General features: G+C 37.3%; 1 protein-coding gene across 1 annotated transcript; it reads right to left on the bottom strand.

The window, feature by feature from the left end:
• Nucleotides 1–390: 390 nt before the first annotated feature.
• LOC129722333 (60S ribosomal protein L18a) lies at nucleotides 391–1,541 on the bottom strand. Its single transcript, XM_055675698.1, has 3 exons — nucleotides 1,412–1,541; nucleotides 698–1,054; nucleotides 391–623 (listed from the first exon to the last, which is right to left on the bottom strand). Exons 1-3 carry the CDS (start codon nucleotides 1,427–1,429, stop codon nucleotides 465–467), a joined length of 534 nt encoding a protein of 177 aa, XP_055531673.1. The 5' UTR covers nucleotides 1,430–1,541; the 3' UTR covers nucleotides 391–464.
• Nucleotides 1,542–19,827: the final 18,286 nt, after the last annotated feature.

Genomic DNA, 19,827 nt, shown 5'->3' with positions numbered 1-19,827 from the left:
CCAGATATAAAACTTACCAGAAGAGGCCCCGCTTTTACTCTACGCTGAAATAAATAGAAAAAAAAAACATGCCTGTTCGTTCTCGTATTTACCTTGCTATCCCTGATTGAGAAACAAAAACTTATACCAAATTCTAGTTCAAACGAAAACTTTGCACTAATTAAAACAACTCACAATGCATCTTCTTCTATAAATTCCATTTCAAACCTTGATGTAGGTACAAAAATAATCAAATCACGAAACTCATATTTAGGACAGAGCCGTTTATTTTCGATTTATCCAAGCCCATTATCATACTGCGATGTCTGTTGCGGTTCTTCAAAAAAAAAAAAAAAAAAAACTATCGACCAGAAGGAATTTCTTTTGCACAAATCAACCCAACTCACTGAGTGTTTTCTTCTCACTTCACACGGATGTTTCCTTTACTTCCTAGCCAAAATAGAGCGGAATTAACAGTACACGATTTACATGTAGTAGGTGTCCGGACGACGGAACGAGAACAGCTTCCGGTAGCGTTTGTGGTGATATCTCTGCACCAGCGGGAAGCGAATCTTGGAATCGTGGAACTGCTTAATATGTGCGCGACGAGTCTTCGAAGCTGCAACCGCCTCCACTTTGATGATCTGTGGAACATTAAAACCAGAAAATTGACATTACTCTCTACATTACATTGCAACCCAAAAAAAATTCAACCTACCTGGATAGAATGAGCGCGGGCCCGATGACGCGAGGCCATATCGCTGTAGCACTGAGTAACCGCACCGCCAACGGTCAGATCACGGTACTCGCGGTACATGTTGTGGGTTCCGGACCGGGAATCGTAGCGCAGCCAAATTCCAAAGTTTTTCACCCTCAGCTTGTACTTCTCCTGGATGAGCTTAACCGAGACAATTTCACCGGTTGCCTTCTTGAACTTACGCAGCTGCCGCAGGAAATACCAGAAACGAGACTTGGCCACAATCTGGTCCGGTGCAAAGATGTGCATCTTGAACAGCGGCGGGTTCGGATCCTTGTCCGAGGGCAGCTTGCGCCCAATAACCTGGTATTCCTTGAGCTAAAAGAAATCATTAGGTTATAGCGATATTCCAACTCAGTAATTTTTTGTTTTGTTTTGCAATGCTAAACTGGTTGTAATGTAGATCACGCAACATAACTAGTTAGTTTTCTCATAAAATCATTCTACAAAACCGAATGTTCCTGATTTAGAAAAACAAAATTATTTGTTATTCAGTACACCGCACAAACGGAAAACACTGCACGTTCATATGGATTTTGAAGTCTTATTTCGGCAAAATCTGAAACATTATCCGTCCAAAACTTTGCCTAGCAGAAGGATGTTCTCGTTCAACATATTTTAAACCATTAGTATTGCAAAACAATAGGAAAAATCCATAATTTTTAAAATATTTACCACTCCTTTAGCTTTCATTTCGACTGCGTTTCATAAAAGAGGAAACGGAAAAGAGATTTGACAGCACCTGGTTGAACTGAAATTGACAGCTGGTTACGAAGCGGCGCCGCACATTTTTCTGAACCATTTGATGTACACTCTAAGAAAATATGAGTAAGCGAACGGTAAAAACTACGCAAATTTACGTACACCACATACATAAGTCATACCGCAGACAGACGTCCAAGCTGAGTACCAAACTTGTGTAAAGTTTTTTGTAGTAGCAATCCGTAACCAGATAGCGCTACCAGTACCGCCAGCCTCGTGCACCAGCGAAAAAAAATGTATTGTAGCGATAAGGTCACCAGGCGGCGCTAGTGTACAAGTGATTTATAACGCAATTTACTTTGAAAATTTACACGGAAATTTTGATCAATGTTGTTCTTGCTTGGGCGTCTGTCTGTGGTCATACTTAACACTCAGGACGAAATCTTCCAAAAAGTTGGTACAAAATGGATTACTTGAATGGTACCATCATCTAAATAAAATCACTGTTTGAGTAGTTCATGAAGACAGCGTACCCACATACATAAAATATATGAAACACTGGTGTTTTTTCTGATACACGTTGCCCCATAGTACTCTGTACCCCGTTCTGTTCAACTGCTCCACAAATTAGTGATGAGAAACTTATCGATACTTATCGTTAATATCGAAAAATGCAGAGCACCGATATTATCGTTGATTTTTTCACGTTAATGATAATTATCGATATTATAAGGGTGAGCACAAGTCAGAGCGGCTGGTTACTGGAGGAGACCCAAAAGAAGGAGAACTCACCTACCCTACCCCAGGAGTTGCTTTTGCCACTAGGTGCTTGTTGGGTGCAGCTATTCGACAAGATTTAGCATTGTTGGGGGTGGTGTAAAGGTTCGCAACGGGTGTCACTGAGTTTCTGAGAAAAAATGGTAGCTAAAATGGTTTTTAAAGTTTTTAGTTTCCTAAGAACAGATGAATTCGACAACTTAGTACTGGAGAACTTTAAAAGAATATCCCAGCTTTTTGCACCATCTCATAAAAAGCAATGATACGAAATTGTAATGCATTTTGAATATTGAGAATAGGTTATGTTTCCATTTAATTTGTAGTAGAATTAACTTGAAACACAACGCATTCTCAATATTCAATTCCATTCTACTAGGACCCTCAAAAAGAAATTTATTTGAAAATGCATTTTCTTTGGCTTGCCAACTGTTATAATATGATGGACATGCATAGCGGCAGTCTATTGGTAATTCTCTGGTAATTGTTTAGTTAAACTTGGAACTGTTTAGGTTTAAAGTATCTGTTACCCAACAAACAATTTTTAGCTCAACTAAAAATCCAGATCAACAAAATTGTTGCGCCAAAAAAAATGTCCTGATTTATACAGGGGTAGACAAAATAATTGAGATAAATAAAATTCTCTCAAATTCCAAATGGCCAGAACTTCACGAAAAATGAATCAATTTTGATGACCGGTTTCATTTCACTGGAAAACTATCCTAGTTTCCTAGTATTACTTGGGAACCTGGCGTGACCAACCTACACCGGGAATGTTTCGGATTTCAAGAGTGTGTGTGTGTGTGTCAAAGTGTACATTTTTGCAACGCATAGAACGTTTTAGGCAACTAAATTGCCTATCTAAAATACTTCGTTACAAAAAATCTGAGATCACCGATATTTTCTAAAATCATTTTTTGTTTTTTAAATTATATTTTTTTCAGAGTAGGGTCTTAGACTCATTTTTCTATATTTTTGAAGGAAAGTTCAGATAATTTTTACTAAGATATATTGACTTATAAGAAAAAAGTTCAAATACAGTTAGGTTTTCTTACGCGGGGGATACATGCCTCGTTAAAAACCATGTTAATTCAGAAATCCGCTTGATAAACCGGTTTAATTCAAAAATTCGCGTAAAAAACACGTTAATTTGAAAATCTGCATAAATAGCCTTTTAGAGAAAATCTGCGTGAAATAATCTGACCTTTTTAAATATTAATCCAGATAAATTTTCAAACGCAAGTTTGCAAAGTTGCTTGGTTTAATAACACCTACACACCCACAATGTTCGATTGAATTCTGCTAGAGTGCTGCAAGCTCAAAGTAAATTAGTACCCAACAGGGAAAAAACCGCCAAAATCACCACCCATACTTAATAAATTCATACCTCAATGATTTCTTGGCGAATTTTCAATCTTTGGCTACCAATTAACTCGAAATAAATTCTGATTTATTGGCAACATATAAACCTAAGTGAAACAAGATGTCAAAAAAAGCTCTACGCATTGCAAAAATGTACACCCCGGAAACATTTCCAGTGACCCTTGATCACGTCCAGTTCTCAAGTAATACTAGGAAACTAGGACAGCTTTCCAGTAAAATGAAACCTGTTTTATCAAAATTGATTCATTTTTCGTAAAGTTCTGGCCATTCAAAAATTAACAGAATCTTGCCTGTTTCAATTATTTCCCTTATTATACAACCTTCAAAATGAACTTTGGCTTGAAACTACTCAGTAGAGAGCACTCCCGGCGTAAAACCTGAAGACTTTCCAAAACAAACTGTTTAACTCGTCCGGTAGTTTGAATTTTCATTCGCAGTATCGTAAGATTTGTCATTCAAGGCCTTAACACAATGGATACGTTGCGGCTGCGTTTACGGCAATTTGACAGTTAGCTCATACATTTACTGTCAAATTAACGTCAACGCAACGCAAACGTATCCATTCTGTTTGGGCCATCACTGTCTCTGTTTTTAACAGAATTACATAGAAAAAATTTTATTTGTCGAAAAACCGTCAAATGATCGATACTTATCGATAGTATCGATAAGAGCTCCGGAATTATCGATTGTTATCGATGTCCGTTTTGGGCGATATTTCCCATCACTACCGACAAATAATGAATAAAATGGTTTTTCTTTTTTTCGGCTTTATCGTGCCTCCAAGAAAATCCCATATGGGAACAAGCATAAATGGCGTAGCATCCGAGGGGGAGGGGCGGTTTGCAGTTTTGTGACGGAATTTGACGAGGGGGGGGGTCAAGCCAAGCTACGTAGCAAATATGAAACTAAGTAAAAAACTTGATTTTTTTCTAATTGTTCTTTTTATCACTGTTTTGTCTGTTTAGGGTCATTTTTATTACTTCCTCTTTTTTTGTTCATTTATGACACAAGGTATGTTTTAGATAAAATTTGAAAAAAAAAATTATCATGTGGGGGGGTTGTTATAAAGCTCCGTAATTATCTAGGATAAGGTCCTGACTTTGTCGGAATGATACGATGAGGGAGTGGGGGGAGGGATGTTAAAAAAACTAAAGAAAGCTTCGTCATTTATGGATGTTCCCTAAAGAACTGTTAAAAAATTATTCACACGCTGCTTTATTTTAACTCTAATTTGATTAGGATCTACTCAGTTTGGTATTCTTATGCAAAATGTCAAAAAGTGAGTTATCGGGTACTGGATAATTGAGTAACATTTACCCAAATTTTCATAATTACCATGTTTACCCAGTTTTGGGTTATTATCCATGATGTTTACTCACACCTAAGTAAATGTATGTGTCAAAAGTTTTCAACAGCGATATTATCTGTTTCCGAAGAACAATTGGTGTCACTTTTTATTCGTTTGCTAGCAGTAAGTATTCGATCTTTCATCAAATCAATAATTTCCTAATCAATTACATTACAAACAACATGTAACAATATTCAATAACAATTTCAGCCATTCAGCCATCATTATTGCTTTTGTATACAAAAGCAATTCAGCATTTTTCGAGTAGGAACGAGACAAATGCAGGGCTGCTCAGGTACACTGCCCTCAAAAACAACTCAAACAGAGATTTTTCTCAAAGATCGGTACAATCCGAGTACTTCATTTTGTACCAACTTTTTTGGGAGATTTCTTCCTGAGTATTACGGATGTCTTACTTATGTGTTAGTAATGTTCATATAAAGCTTATACGCATTAGGTTAGCTGATACAGAGCTATTTGATATTGTGATGGCTGAATTAGTATCAATGTAAGGCTATCTTCTAGTGCTTAAAGTTACTTGAACAGCGTTCAGGTCTATAAGAGCAAAAGAATTACTTCTCAAAAGACTTCAAACGCATGTATGCAGCATATGAACAACACGTGCAGACGTGCAGTAGCACATACATAAGACATGCGTAACACTCAGAAAGAAATCTTCCAAAAAAGTTGGTACAAAATGAACTACTCGAATGGCACCACGCTCTGAATAAAACCACTGTTTAAGTTGTTTTTGGAGGCAGTATACTTGGCAGCTCTGCATTTGTCTCGTTCCTACTCGAAAAGTGCTGCATTGATTTTGTAATAACTTTTTGGCAGTTCCTTATAGGATTTTCTTTGGGGCTCGATGAAGCCGAGAAAAAGAAAATTCATTTTGTTCATTATTTGTCGAGCAGTTGGACAGGATGAGGTACGGAGTACTATGGGGCAACGTGTACCAGAAAAAAAACGCCAGTGTTACGCATGTCTTATGTAAGTGATAATAGTTGCTGGGTTACCGCTTGAAACGTTCAAATAGCTTTTATTAGGCAAGAACGCCACTGATGAATGGGGACCTTTTAAGCGCTTCAACGCAGCATATATTTATTAGTGTTGCTGCTAATCACTTGCAAAGAGTTCCTTTTGGATGAATGCGTGAACAAAAATCGCGTACAACGAGTAATAGGGTGTTTTAGGGGTATGTACAGTCGCCGTTCGATAACTGCAAGACTTTCAACTGCAAGTTCGATAACTGCAACAACTTTGCAGTTATCGGACCGCAATCCGTCAAATTTGTTGTGTCCGTCAAATTTGAAATGAAAATTGGGTCCTAAAGCTATACCAGTTTTTATATATCATTTGAAAAAGCCGCGTTTTCTGAGCAAAAAGTGATTTTTAAAAAAAACGTTTATCGTTTTCCTTCGATTTTTAGATGAAGAATGAAAAAACTGCTCGAAAGGACTTAAATGACGTTTCGCCCATGTACGGTATATGAGAGAACTGTCATTTAAGGCATTTCGAGCAGATTTTTATCCTTCATTTAAAAACCAAAGGAAAAAAATAAACATTTTTCAAAAATCACGTTTTGCTCAGAAAATTGCACTTTTCTAGCTGATATATAAACATCAGAAAACCGTTCAAAACTTTAGGACCCTATTGTTGAATCTCTAGAAACATTTCAAAAGGACTATTTATGCCTTGTTCAGACTACGCCGAATATCACCTGATATCATCAGATGATATCGGATATCACCTCGAGCGTTCACATTGGAGTGAGCTGATATGATTTGACATTTGCTTTGGTGATTGAAAAGAGAAGAAAATAAAAACAGGTCAAAGCTAAAACAAGACAACAAGAGCAAGAGAGCTTTCTACGCCAGATCTCACCAATACAGGCTTAGTCTGTATCCTAATAAAATCGATTTGTTTTCAACCAAAAAATCAGCTGATATTCAATCTCGAAAAATATTGCACTTATGAATCCTAGTTCATTAGCGTTACCTGTTTTAACAAACTTTGTTTTAGTGGAAAACCAGATGAAATAAAACTAAAAATCGGCTTACAACTTGAATAAAAGCTCGGGGCAGAAGGAAATTTTTTGTTACTACCAGTGTGTTGATTATTTGCAACCAGCGTTGCCAGGTATCCAGATTTAGCTGGATTATCCAGATTTTTGAACATGTATCCAGGTAGACAGCTTTGATGTCCAATTATCCACATTTTTCATGGATGATCCAGATTTTATCCAGATTTTATTTTCTCCGTTCCGCAAAAAGGTCATCACTTCAATTTTGGCGCGAAATTTTGCAATTTTGTCACCTCAAATTTTGCGTATTTTAGATTTTTATTTTGCCTTTTCCTGATTTTTGAAAAAATGACCTGGCAACGCTGTTTGCAACCAAAATTAAGCTTGTATTAGTGAAATCGACCACTAATACTAGCGCAGATAGGAAGGTCTACACACCAAATTTTCATTGCTGGAAACCAGCAAAATTTTGCTGATTTTTGGTGTGCTGTGTTTCCAGCAATCTGTTCAGCAAAATGAAATTTGCTGATTATTCAGTAATGCTCAATTGCATAAAAATGACAGATCGTTTGCTGCATGTTCAGTAAAACAAAACACAAATTGCTGATTGTCAGCTTCGACAATTTGCTGTACATTCAGCAAAGCATAAATCAATTTACTGGTTAACCAGTTAGTTCAAGGGAACCATGTTTCCTCCAGGCACCAGCTTCCATCCGCCCATCGGATCATAGCCAAATTACTGTTGAACTAAAGATGTATGATTATCATTTCAACCTTTGAGTTCATCTAGCCCAACAGTGACTTAGCTATGGTCCCATATCCGCTATCGGGAGCTTAGAGATGATCCCGTACCAGCTGCACAGCGATTTGGCGCGTTTTACTTATGTCAGCTTGACGTAAAATATTTTGACATATCAATTCTTTCGCTGGATTCCAGCAAACATTCATTTACTGTTTTCTGTTCAGCAAATAGATTTGCTGTATTTTTGCGAATCACTGAATCGATTACTGGTTTTCAGTAAAGTTATCAATGAAATACTGGTTTACAGCAAAAATAAAATTACTGAACGAAATTCAGTAAACTGTAGAACTGAATTACAGTAAACTTTTGAAAAAAATGCTGTGATTCAGTAAACAAGTGATTTGCTGATTCACTTTCAGCAATGTACTTTGCTGAACCATAAAGAGAATTTTTGGTGTGTATAAGATTAGATGTCAGTGAGTTAGCTCGCACCAACGCGAACTCTCATATGCAATTGTCAACATGTACGGGATGAAAATAGCAAAAATATTTCCTTCCTTTTTTCTCGCATGCAACGTGAAGTGCGAAATTTGTAAGGGGTTGCGTCAAATGTCTGTTGGCCGTGTTGCCAACTGCTGGAAATGTGGTTTTTATTGGTTTTCGAACATGATATCCGCGATAGCATGTAGCCGAGGTGATATCCGTTGACAGGTCGATTGTATGGGATATCAGGTAATATGGATGGTGATATGGCCTCGATAGCACGAATCGCCTGATATCAGGTGATATGCGGTGTAGTGTGAGCGGGGTATTAATTTCTCTCGATTTTTTTCGATTTCGTTTACTTGTTGTCTCTTCACTCTAGATGGGAGATTATACATCTCCACTATTAATCGATGAAGCAAAATCACCATCTTATGTGGTTCACTTTCCGTAATTATTATAAGAGAAAAAGAAATATCCCTTGTGCATTGTTTGGCTAGCTTTCACTACTCAGCAAGGCAGTGCATAGTAGATCACAAACAATATTTTGTGACCTGCTGACATTGATGTTGCTTTTACTTGCATTATGACGGCGGTTCCGAGCTTTCTGTCAAATTTCATTCAAGAATTGAGTTGCAGAAACGTCTCGTAAAATGGTCAATTGCAGTGATGATCACTCGTCGTGTTCTGCCCGTGTTCGCGTTCATTGTAGTGATGAACTTTATCTTCACCCCCGTCTTCGCCTACATATTGGTTATATAAAGTAGTTACTAAAACGCAATAAATTATGATGCGGGAATATGAATATCAAATTGATTAATCGAAAAGCTTGCCTTTTTTAGTTTTCTGCTATTTTTTGCCACTATTCCATTAAAAAAATACATATCGACATCATTGAAAACAAAAATGGTAGTGACGTACCCCCCTCTAAATTTGGCATGTGTCAAGTGTTGCAGTTATCGAACGACATTCGATAACTGCAATGTAAACATGTTGCACTTATCGAACGACGACTGTATATTATTTTTTCTTTTGATTAGAAATTTCAAAAGAAATACATATCCGGACTACTTCGTGATTAGGGCGAAACTAGATAGGAAAACAAGCAAGGATTCGCCCCGTGATTCGCCCTTATCACGAAGAAGTCCGGATATCCTTCTAACTTTTCTTAATTTAAATAGCAAAACTATTGAAAAAACCTAAATTAATCCACCTAGTGGTGCAGAAACCTTTGTTATACTAACTATTACTTTATACACATTCGGCCAGTCACTTACAAATCGTATACCATCATAAGTCCAGTTTCAATAATGAATGAAATGAATTTGAAAGATAGTTTTCAGAGAGTTAACCAAAGACGATCATTGAATTAAAGCTTGACGTGGTTTTTGCAAATAATATGAATGTTATCACTGGAGTACATGAGTCTTATTTTTTCGATCACAAACCAATTTTTAAATGCTGGCTAGAAGTAATTGAATTATTTTTTTTTTTTTGAGATAATCGAACGTGGGGAAACAGTAATAGATAACAATGATGCTGATTTCACACTAGAACAGCAAACATGTATGTTAGTTTAATGCGGTTCTACTTATTCGCTTTATTTTCAGAAATCGCAGGACCTAGATTTATGAATCAGCATCAAGTTTTTTTACAAATTGAAGCAAACTGCTACAAACCTGCTTTCGAAATATAGTTTAGAATTATACAGGAAAAACCTAAATTGATCCACCTTGCGGTGAGACCCAGCCTTTCTCCTTCGAACTTATAACTTTTTAAAATAGATTTATTCCAACACTTAAAAAATACACCTTGATTATTTCTGCTGGATTTGTTATTCATTCGAAACAACAAATTTTTGGTAGCCAACAGCACAACTATACCGAACATTTAAAATTTAACATATCATCGGCTTCGTGCAACAATGGCACAACTCAAAATTTTGCATTTTTAAGTTTCTGATAGCAAGACTACACTTGTTCAATGTGTTCCTGTTCGCCGGCCAGCACCTAAGCCTCCATGGTCTAACACTCGCTTGCGTCAACTGAAACGACAGCGGTCTTTGGCGCTACGCAAATATTGCAGAACACGTAACCCGTTAACGAAACAAACATTCAATCATGCTAGTAACTCCTATCGGATTTATAATCGCTACCTGTACAAACGGTATGCTCTTCGGATGCAGAGTTGTATCAGACGAAGCCCCGAAGTTTTTGGTTGTTTGTTAACAGCAAAAGGAAAGAAGAAGGTCTACCGAAGAACATGTTTTTGAACAATCGTCAAGGAAACACGACATTCGAAAAGTGTGCTTTATTTGCTCAACATTTTCAGCAGATCTTCCGCTGCTCTACTGCTACAACTACAGAAATAGATTCAGCTTTAGATGGTATCCCCAGAGACGTCATTGACTTCAGCTCATTCACGGTTACCGACCGCCAAGTGGAAGCTGCAATCGACAAAATGAATTCCTCTTTCGCTCTTGGGCCTGATGGCATTCCATCTTGCGTCCTGAAAAAATGTAAAGCTGTTTTCGTACGCCCACTATGCTTGCTATTTAACTTGTCGCTTCGACGATGTGTTTTTCCAACCAGTTGGAAAATATCGACCATGTTTCCGGTGCACAAAAAAGGTGACAAACGCAACGTGCAGAATTACAGAGGCGTAACCTCTCTTTGCGCTTGTTCAAAAGTATTTGAAATCGTTTTTTATGATGCACTTTTCGCTAGTTGTAAACACTATATCTCGATCGATCAGCATGGTTTTTATCCAAAACGCTCTACCGCTACTAACCTCGTTCAATTCACTGCAACGTGCCTGCAGAATATGACCGAAGGAGCCCAAATTGATGCAGCTTATACTGATTTGAAAGCTGCATTTGACTGCGTCGACCATGGTATCCTGCTCGCTAAGATGGAGAAACTTGAAATGGCCCCCGCTCTGGTACAATGGCTGAGGTCCTATTCGGTAAATCGTACACTCTACGTGAAGATTGAATCGCAACATTCTGCTCGTTTTTCGAATGTATCAGGCGTTCCGCAGGGCAGTAATTTAGGACCACTGCTCTTTGCCTTGTACATAAATGCTGTATCGTTAGTGTTGCCAGAAAATTGCCGAATGTTTTTTGCAGACGATGTAAAGTTGTTCAAAACAATAAGAAATACTTCAGACTGTCTCGAACTTCAGCGACTAGTCGACGTTTTTTTAAAGTGGTGCTCCATTAACCTGTTGACAGTTAGTATCCTGAAATGCTGTGTGATTTCGTTCCATAGGAAAAATGTTCCGGAAATGTTCAGCTCTACTATGCTTGGTCAAACTCTGACAAGGGTTAACCAGGTCCGAGATTTGGGTGTTACGTTGGATTCAGCCCTGTCCTTCAGGCCACACTATAATGAGATCATAGCAAAGGCGAACCGACAACTCGGTTTTATTTTCAAGGTAGCCTCGGATTTTCATGATCCACTGTGCCTCCGATCAAATATCTTAAAATAACAATATAGTTCACTCTCTAATATCCCATATATTTCCGTAAAGACAGACGGGAACACCCCCTCTTGTGGTGAAAAAGGTAACTAAACTCATTGCACAGTGGTACAGTAAGGCAATTTATGCGGACATAAGCTTTTCGTTGCGATTTTGGTTTGCGATTTAAAGCCATAGTTTTTGTAAAAAGTTGTTTCTTATACATAGTCCTCTATTTATGTGCGAATGAAAACTAGGGTGGTCCTAAAATCAACGAAATAAAAACAAACTAACATGGTTTTATTTGCATAAATAATTGTAAACCAACTAATTCTAAGCCTTTTCGCTCTATTTTTCAATTCAAATTTAAAAACAAAGTTTTCTTCGGTAACTTTAATCAAAAATACGCCAATTTTGACGAAAAAACATTGTCGATATATTGTACAGATGGACTCTTCACTATTTCTATTTTAAAAATAGGCCCTTTTGATATATTGATGTTTCCGTTTAGGGCAAATATAAATTTTTTTTTGTATCATATGGAAGAACAAATATTGTATAAATATTGTGAAGAAATACCGAAATTTGCTTAAAATTAGTTGATCTACAACTGTGCCGATGAATGTATACATTTATTTCTGCAAATAAAAAAGTTTGTATTTTTATTTAGTCGATTTCAGGACCACTCTAATTTTCATTTGCACATAAAAAATAGACTAAATATAAGAAACAAGTTCTTAGAAAAAATTTAACTCTAAAACCACAAAATCGCATCGAAAAACTCATGTCCGCCTACATTGCCTTACTGTACCACTGTGCATTGTTGTTGAATTTCTGTGAGCGTGTGACCGACATTCACCTCTCTTTTATTCTCATTCGGGTTATTCGCGTTGAAAGAGATTTTCAAGCCTGTTCGCACCTACGTGAACTCTCATATGCAATTGTCAAAATGTGCGTGATGACAAAAGCAAAAATATTTCCTTCCTTCTTTTTCGCATGCAAAAACCAAACAAATATCAGCAACACCGTCAACGCGAATTGCGTGTGACCGACATTTTCACACACGAAACTGAATTTACTCAATTTTAGATTGAGTTGACTCAATTTCATACTTTCACAGAAAAAAATATGTTGCAGATTCCGTGCGTATATTGTTGGTATGTAAAACTAACGCCATTCCGGGAGTTAAATATTGATAATATAATGTGATGTAGCTTATCGAGGCACTAAGAAGAAATATTCAAATAATCAGGCCATGACGTGTAAATGGTAAACTAATCCCAAGTTGCTATATACGTGGTTCCCTGTGTAACTTCACTAGCTCAGATCCATCACGGGAAGCAACTACGATAGGTGCGGCCGTCAAGCTCAAGCTCAATGATCAGGCCACGAAGTGTACAATTAAATGAAGGTTTCAATTACTCGTGGAGAAGATAAAAGGAGAAACCGCACAATGGTTGTCAATAGTCGTATATGGTTGTTGTGCAACTTTTAGCCTAGATAACACTTGAATGTTCTATCAATTTAACAATTTAAGTATGGATACATATAATGTTGTAATTGGTTTAAAAGCTTTATTATATTATATATAAAAGATGTTCAACAAAACAAACATAATTAGTGATAACAACTGTTATGCAAAAACTATTATTTAATGTTTAGTTTTCTTCGCTTTGAAAGTTTTTTTTTGTTTATTATCCATCCAAATTTTTTGCTTTCTAGTTCTAATCTTCGTATTAATCACTTGCAGCTTTGCTTTAACCAGCATATTTATGTATTTATTAGCTGACCCGGCAAACTTCATCCCGCCTATTTTTGTGTTTAATTTAATAATTTTCAACATTCCAAATTCATTGATTTCTTGCGATTTGTTTATATCGTTTGAAATTATTGGTCGTAGCATTCGGCTGTTTCCCAGAAGTTGCCATCTTACAATTCAAAATGGTGTCTGAGGTCAATTTTTAGCTACATGCATCATTCTGGTTAAAGAAACACTCATATTAGGTGGTATTTGGTCACTTTAGGCTATTTTCCAGAAACCGGAAGTCACCACCCTGGATTTTAAAATGGCATTTGGAGACAATTGAGCGTCATTCTGGTTTAAGAAACACCAATAATGGGTGTTATTTAGTCATTTTCGGCTGTTTTCCAGAAACCGGGAGTCACCATCTTAGAATTCAAAATGGTGTCTGTGGTCGATTCTAGCTCCTGCGTATCATTCTGGTATCGAAGCATCTCACATTGGATGGAAATCGGCCGGTTGAAGAAATACCCATATTGGGTGGTATTTGGTCATTTTCGGCAGTTTCCCATTCACCGGAGGTCGTCATCTTACAATTCATAATGTTGTCTGAGGTCGATTTGTAGCTTCAGTGCATCATAACAATCCCGGAAATACCCATAATGAGTGTTATTTAGTCTTCTGCCACTGTTGTTTAGGAACCGGAAGTCGCCATATTGGATTTCAAAATGGCATTTGGAGACAATTTCTGGCCCCTGAGCATCATTCTGGTCAAAGAAACACCCATATTTGGTTGTTTTTGGGTCATTTTCGGCAGTTTTCCAGTCACCAAAAGTCGCCATTTTACAATTCAAAATGTTGTCTGAGGTCGATTTGTGGTTTCAGTGCATCATCACGATTTCAGAAATACCCATATTGGGTGGTATTTGGTCATATCTCACTGTTTCTTAGAAACCGGAAGTCGCCATCTTGGATTTCAAAATGGTATTCAGAGACAATTTCTGGCCTCTGAGCGTCATTCTGGTTAAAGAAACTTCCATATTAGGTGGTATTTGGTCATTTTCGTCTCTTTTCCAGTCACTGGAAGTCGCCATCTCACAATTCAAAATGTTGTCTGAGGTCGATTTGTGGCTTCAGTGCATCATAACAATCGCGGAAATACCCATATTTGGTCATTTGCCGCTGTTAGCATAGCATAGCATAGCATATTTGATCGCCCGTGTGTTGCCCGCGATTGACCAGAATCAGCTGAAATTGCACAAAGAACCGTCAAAATGGTGCCTAGGAATAGCAAGCCATTTTCAGTGTACAATTCCTGGTGATTTTTCTTTTCACTGGTCAATAACGTAGCTGGCCACGCCCAATGCAGATCAATAGAGGAAGGGATATCGGGTGTGTTAGTTTAATACTTGTTGCTACTAGAGACCGAGGAATCCTCTGCATCATCCACAAGTATCAAAGGAAGGAATTAGTGTTAGTGGAAAGGAATTGATCTGGATCCATCGAGGTTGATGGTGCGATCTTTTCTACACAAATTCGCGCCCGATATGGATATTTCTCGGTCTCTGCGCAACCGGCCATCAGAAGACGATATAAATAGAACCGCATCACGATCGCTGTATCGGCATATAGGAGAATCGAAGTTTCTAGGTATCATCGGCAACCAATCGTTAACAGTCTGTATCACACCAAACTTCGCGTTTCATCCCGTGAACTATTAAAATTTACCTCGAAACGAATGAATTTCGTAAAACGCACCGCACGCCGAACGCAAACTACTGGTACCAGCTCAAAGAACCGTTAGAGCGAGTAAAAAAACCCACAAGGCACACCAGAGCATTAAACGATGTAATGGTCATTGAGCTCCGAAACCGCTGTATTAAGATAGTTACACTGAGCGCTGTCAAAATAACGTGCGCGAAACTGAGCTGACTTCCCCGAAGTGAACAATAGCGTGCCCACTGCACTCCGGAAACCCCTAGATAAACAAAACTCACCCGGGCCGATGATGCGTTTCACCGGGGCATTATGGACGACCGCTCCATTTTCTCCTACCGGCGCATACGCGACACGACGTTTCGCACAAAAGACACCTACTGAATATAAAAACTGACAAAGTTACATGCATTCATAGCCCTAAAACTTAAAAAAATGCAAATAAGCATATTAAACAAAACAGAGTTCCAAGTTTATTATTAAAATGCCAAAATATTTGCAATCAAAGTTCAGTTGTCGTGAACTATTTTCACGCCCAAAACGATTTCAACATAATTAAATAAAAGTTACTTATGTATATCAACATTTGTCCAAAAGCTAGGAAAATCATAAAACAAGAACATAGAACTGAATAAAATGTCACCGCTCTGCCAGGACTCACAATTGTAGACGATGCATCAATTGCATGCCGCATTGTCATGCTCGAATGATAAATTTTGAAACTATATTTTAAAACTGCCAATTTTGACCTGTGAGAGTGCACCGTACAATCTGGTTTGTAAATATAAAAAAAACTCCACCCGCAACCGAAAAGCTACCACACTTTGTGCACCCAACAGATGACACATTTACATTTCTGGCAAAGTCCTAAACCCGCTAAAAACCACTACACACAGAGCCTATGCATTCTTAAAATGTTTGATACAAAAACTTATACTCATCTGTTTTATTTTGGTTATGCCTGTGCCAGCGAAACAAACGCCGACAAACACAGCGCAACACTAATCTCTTCGCTCTCTCGCCAGATATAATTGTTCTCTTCGCTCACACCGCCATGCATTCATTTTCGCATGTTAATAACGAACCGCTAGTTAGCGCGACGCACAAAGTAGGCACTCACACTCACGCAACTTAGCTGGCCTTACAATTTTCAATTGCAATTCGAGGAAAAAAATACTATTTTCACGCAAAGAACACTGTGTTTTTCACAAAACCTTCACTTTTCTCACTTAGACAAAGCATCACAGATCACAACTTGACACTTTTTAACAAGTTTGGCCACTTAATTCACTTATAAATTAATAACTTAAACAGATAGCTTTCGGGGCACGTATTATTAGTTCGAGCATCGAATGAGCACTCTTGGTCATTTGCCGCTGTTTTTCAGAAACCGGAAGTCGCCATCTTGGATTTCCAACTGGCATTTGGAGACAATTTCTGGCCTCTGAGCGTCATTCTAGTTAAAAACACTCATATTAGGTGGTATTTGGTCATTTCCGGCAGTTTTCCAGACACCGGAAGTCGCCATTTTACAACTCAAAATATTGTCGGAGGTCGACAAACGTACAAACCGTGGAACAGCACCCATTGATTGCCTCATACATAGGCGAACTTTATTATTATAAAATATTCGGCCGCGTCCACTTCAGAATAAAATGTGCATTTTTTTCAGTGTACCCATTAGGGTAATATTATTGTTAAAAGTTACTCTTTTTCGCATGTCGTGTAGAACAAAATCAGAAGTGGCGCACCTAGCGGTCGAAAAGGTGACTAACGCTTGTCATTTTCAATTTGTCTTCATAATTTCACGTAAGTGAACTATATTGGTATTTAAGATATTTGCTCCGATCATTATTCTACTCTCTGGTGCGATCTGTCCTTGAAACAAACTCCGTAGTGTGGTGTCCATTCAACGCAAACTGGATTGCAAGAATTGAATCCGTGCAAAGGAAATTTGTACGGTACGCTTTACGTTTTCTTCCGTGGCGAGACCCGCAGCAGCTACCGGCGTACTCGGATTGCTGCCAGCTTTTGGGCATGGGAACACTGCAGCAAAGACGTTTCGATACACAGGCTGTATTTGTCTTCAAAATTTTAACCGGTGAAATCGACGCCCCGAAGATTCTGCAGCAGTTAAATTTGTATGCTCCGGAAAGGTCTTTAAGGCGGAGAAACTTTCTATCGCTACCGCATCGCACTGCATCATATGGGCAACACGACCCCGTTCGTTTCATGTCAGCTAGCTTCAACGTCGTAGCAGATTCATTCCATTTTAACATCTCAGTAACAACATTCAAACAAATTCTTCGTAGACGACAGGTTTACTTGTTTTTGAAGCGTGTTTCAATTGTTTTTAAAGTGTTTCTTATCATTTGTAAATATTAATTAGCATTTAGTTAGTAATATATATTATCATTAAGACCACCAATGTGTCAGATGATCTAACAATAAATAACAAATAACAAATAACAAAAGATGCCAAATACTGTTAAGTTTCATCACACGAAATCCCATTTCGAAAATCACAAAAATTCCAGAGTTATGAGTAGAAGTGCCTTTGCTGCACAAATCGAAATTTCTCCATAAAGTTAGTAAAACTAAGGTTTTAACTTGGACAACGTGAGCACGTAATGTGTGCATAATAGACCCAAAGGTGTTTAATAAGGATTGGTAATCTTAAACTTCAAAGTTTTCTTGAAAATCGAAAAATAAATTTTTGACGCAAATTTTCAAACGCGTTTTTCTCGAAACTATGTTTTTCGAGTTGTGCCAGTGTTGCACGAAACCGACGATATGAATATAAATTAATACATATACATGCAAATAACATTAAATTCTTTCAACTATATGATGCGATTTTGTTTTTTATTGTGGTATAATCGATTTGTACTCATATACTGCCTATAAATATTCAGATTCTTTAAGTCAACGTTAGTCAGTAGATTTCAAATATTGTATAATTAAATGTTGTTCCTTAAACATTTATTTGAATGATCTTATCAGTGAAATTGAAATTCTTTAAATATTACTGATCGTTTCTGAGAGGCATCCAATGAGTGGCCAAATACCAATCAATATGGGTTCTTGATACCATGAGGCCAGAAATCATCTTTAGACGCCATTTTGAATTTCTACTCAGTAGCTTCCGGTTTCTACCAGTCTAAAAGGGACAAACATTACCCAATGTGAGTTTTCCAGTACCTGGGATGATGCTCAGAGACCAGGAATCAACATATACTTCATTTTGAAATCCGAATTTGCGACACCTGTTTTCTTTAAACAAGTCGTGTTACCTTTGAAAGAAGAGATTTTCAATATATTTACAATTTAACACAAAATGGATAAAATAAAAGTCCGATTACACTGGTCAACACAAATGTTGCCCCGAAGGTCAAACTAAGAAAAAATGAAAAATTATAGCTTTTCCTGTGAATTTTTTACATTCTACACACCAAAAATTCTCTTTATGGTTCAGCAAAGTACATTGCTGAAAGTGTATCAGCAAATCACTTGTTTACTGAATCACAGCATTTTTTTCAAAAGTTTACTGTAATTCAGTTCTACAGTTTACTGAATTTCGTTCAGTAATTTTATTTTTGCTGTAAACCAGTATTTCATTGATAAATTTACTGAAAACCAGTAATCGATTCAGTGATTCGCAAAAATACAGCAAATCTATTTGCTGAACAGACCACAGTAAATGAATGTTTGCTGGAATCCAGCGAAAGAATTGATATGTCAAAATATTTTACGTCAAGCTGACATTAGTAAAACGCGCCAAATCGCTGTGCAGCTGGTACGGGATCATCTCTAAGCTCCTGATAGCGGATATGGGACCATAGCTAAGTCACTGTTGGGCTAGATGAATCCAAAGGTTGAAATGATAATCATACATCTCTAGTTCAACAGTAATTTGGCTATGATCCGATGGGCGGATGGAAGCTGGTGCCTGAGGGAAACATGGTTCTCTTGAACTAACTGGTTAACCAGTAAATTGATTTATGCTTTGCTGAATGTACAGCAAATTGTCATAGCTGACAATCAGCAATTTGTATTTTGTTTTACTGAACATGCAGCAAACGATCTGTCATTTTTATGCAATTGAGCATTACTGAATAATCAGCAAATTTCATTTTGCTGAACAGTTTGCTGGAAACACAGCACACCAAAAATCAGCAAAATTTTGCTGCTTTCCAGCAATGAAAATTTGGTGTGTAGGGCAACTATTATGAGCTTTAGAGCAGCATTTTTTCGATTTTGTCAACTTGTCATAAAGCAACTGAACCTTTAATTTAAAATTAAGATTGTTGAAATCAGTGATGCCATCTTTGGCAAAACGAGTGAATTTGATAAAGTTTTCTGAACACGTTTCTTTTCATAACCTTCAAACTACATGTTCAATCATCATAAAATTCGTTATTTAGGAGTTTTAAAGACAGCCCGTTCATTTGATATCTATTTTGTTAAAATCGGTTGTGTAGTTTCTGAGATAATGGAGTTTCATAACTTTTACATTTTGATACATAACAGACAAAGTTACAGTCCGATTATAATAAAATTCAACAGAGTTTTATCAAGCAACTAGACCTTTCTATTGCAACTTATTTTGTGAAAATCGGTTCATCCATCTCTGAGAAAAGTGGGTGAGTTCAAACAGTCTTAGGAACATGTTTCTTGTCATAGCCTGATTTCACATTATTATACATAACGGACAAAGTTA

This window comes from Wyeomyia smithii, chromosome 2 (genome assembly GCF_029784165.1).
Source record: "Wyeomyia smithii strain HCP4-BCI-WySm-NY-G18 chromosome 2, ASM2978416v1, whole genome shotgun sequence".
In the NCBI taxonomy this organism is placed as follows: Eukaryota; Metazoa; Arthropoda; class Insecta; order Diptera; family Culicidae; genus Wyeomyia; species Wyeomyia smithii.
This window is presented reverse-complemented; position numbering and strand designations above follow the sequence as displayed.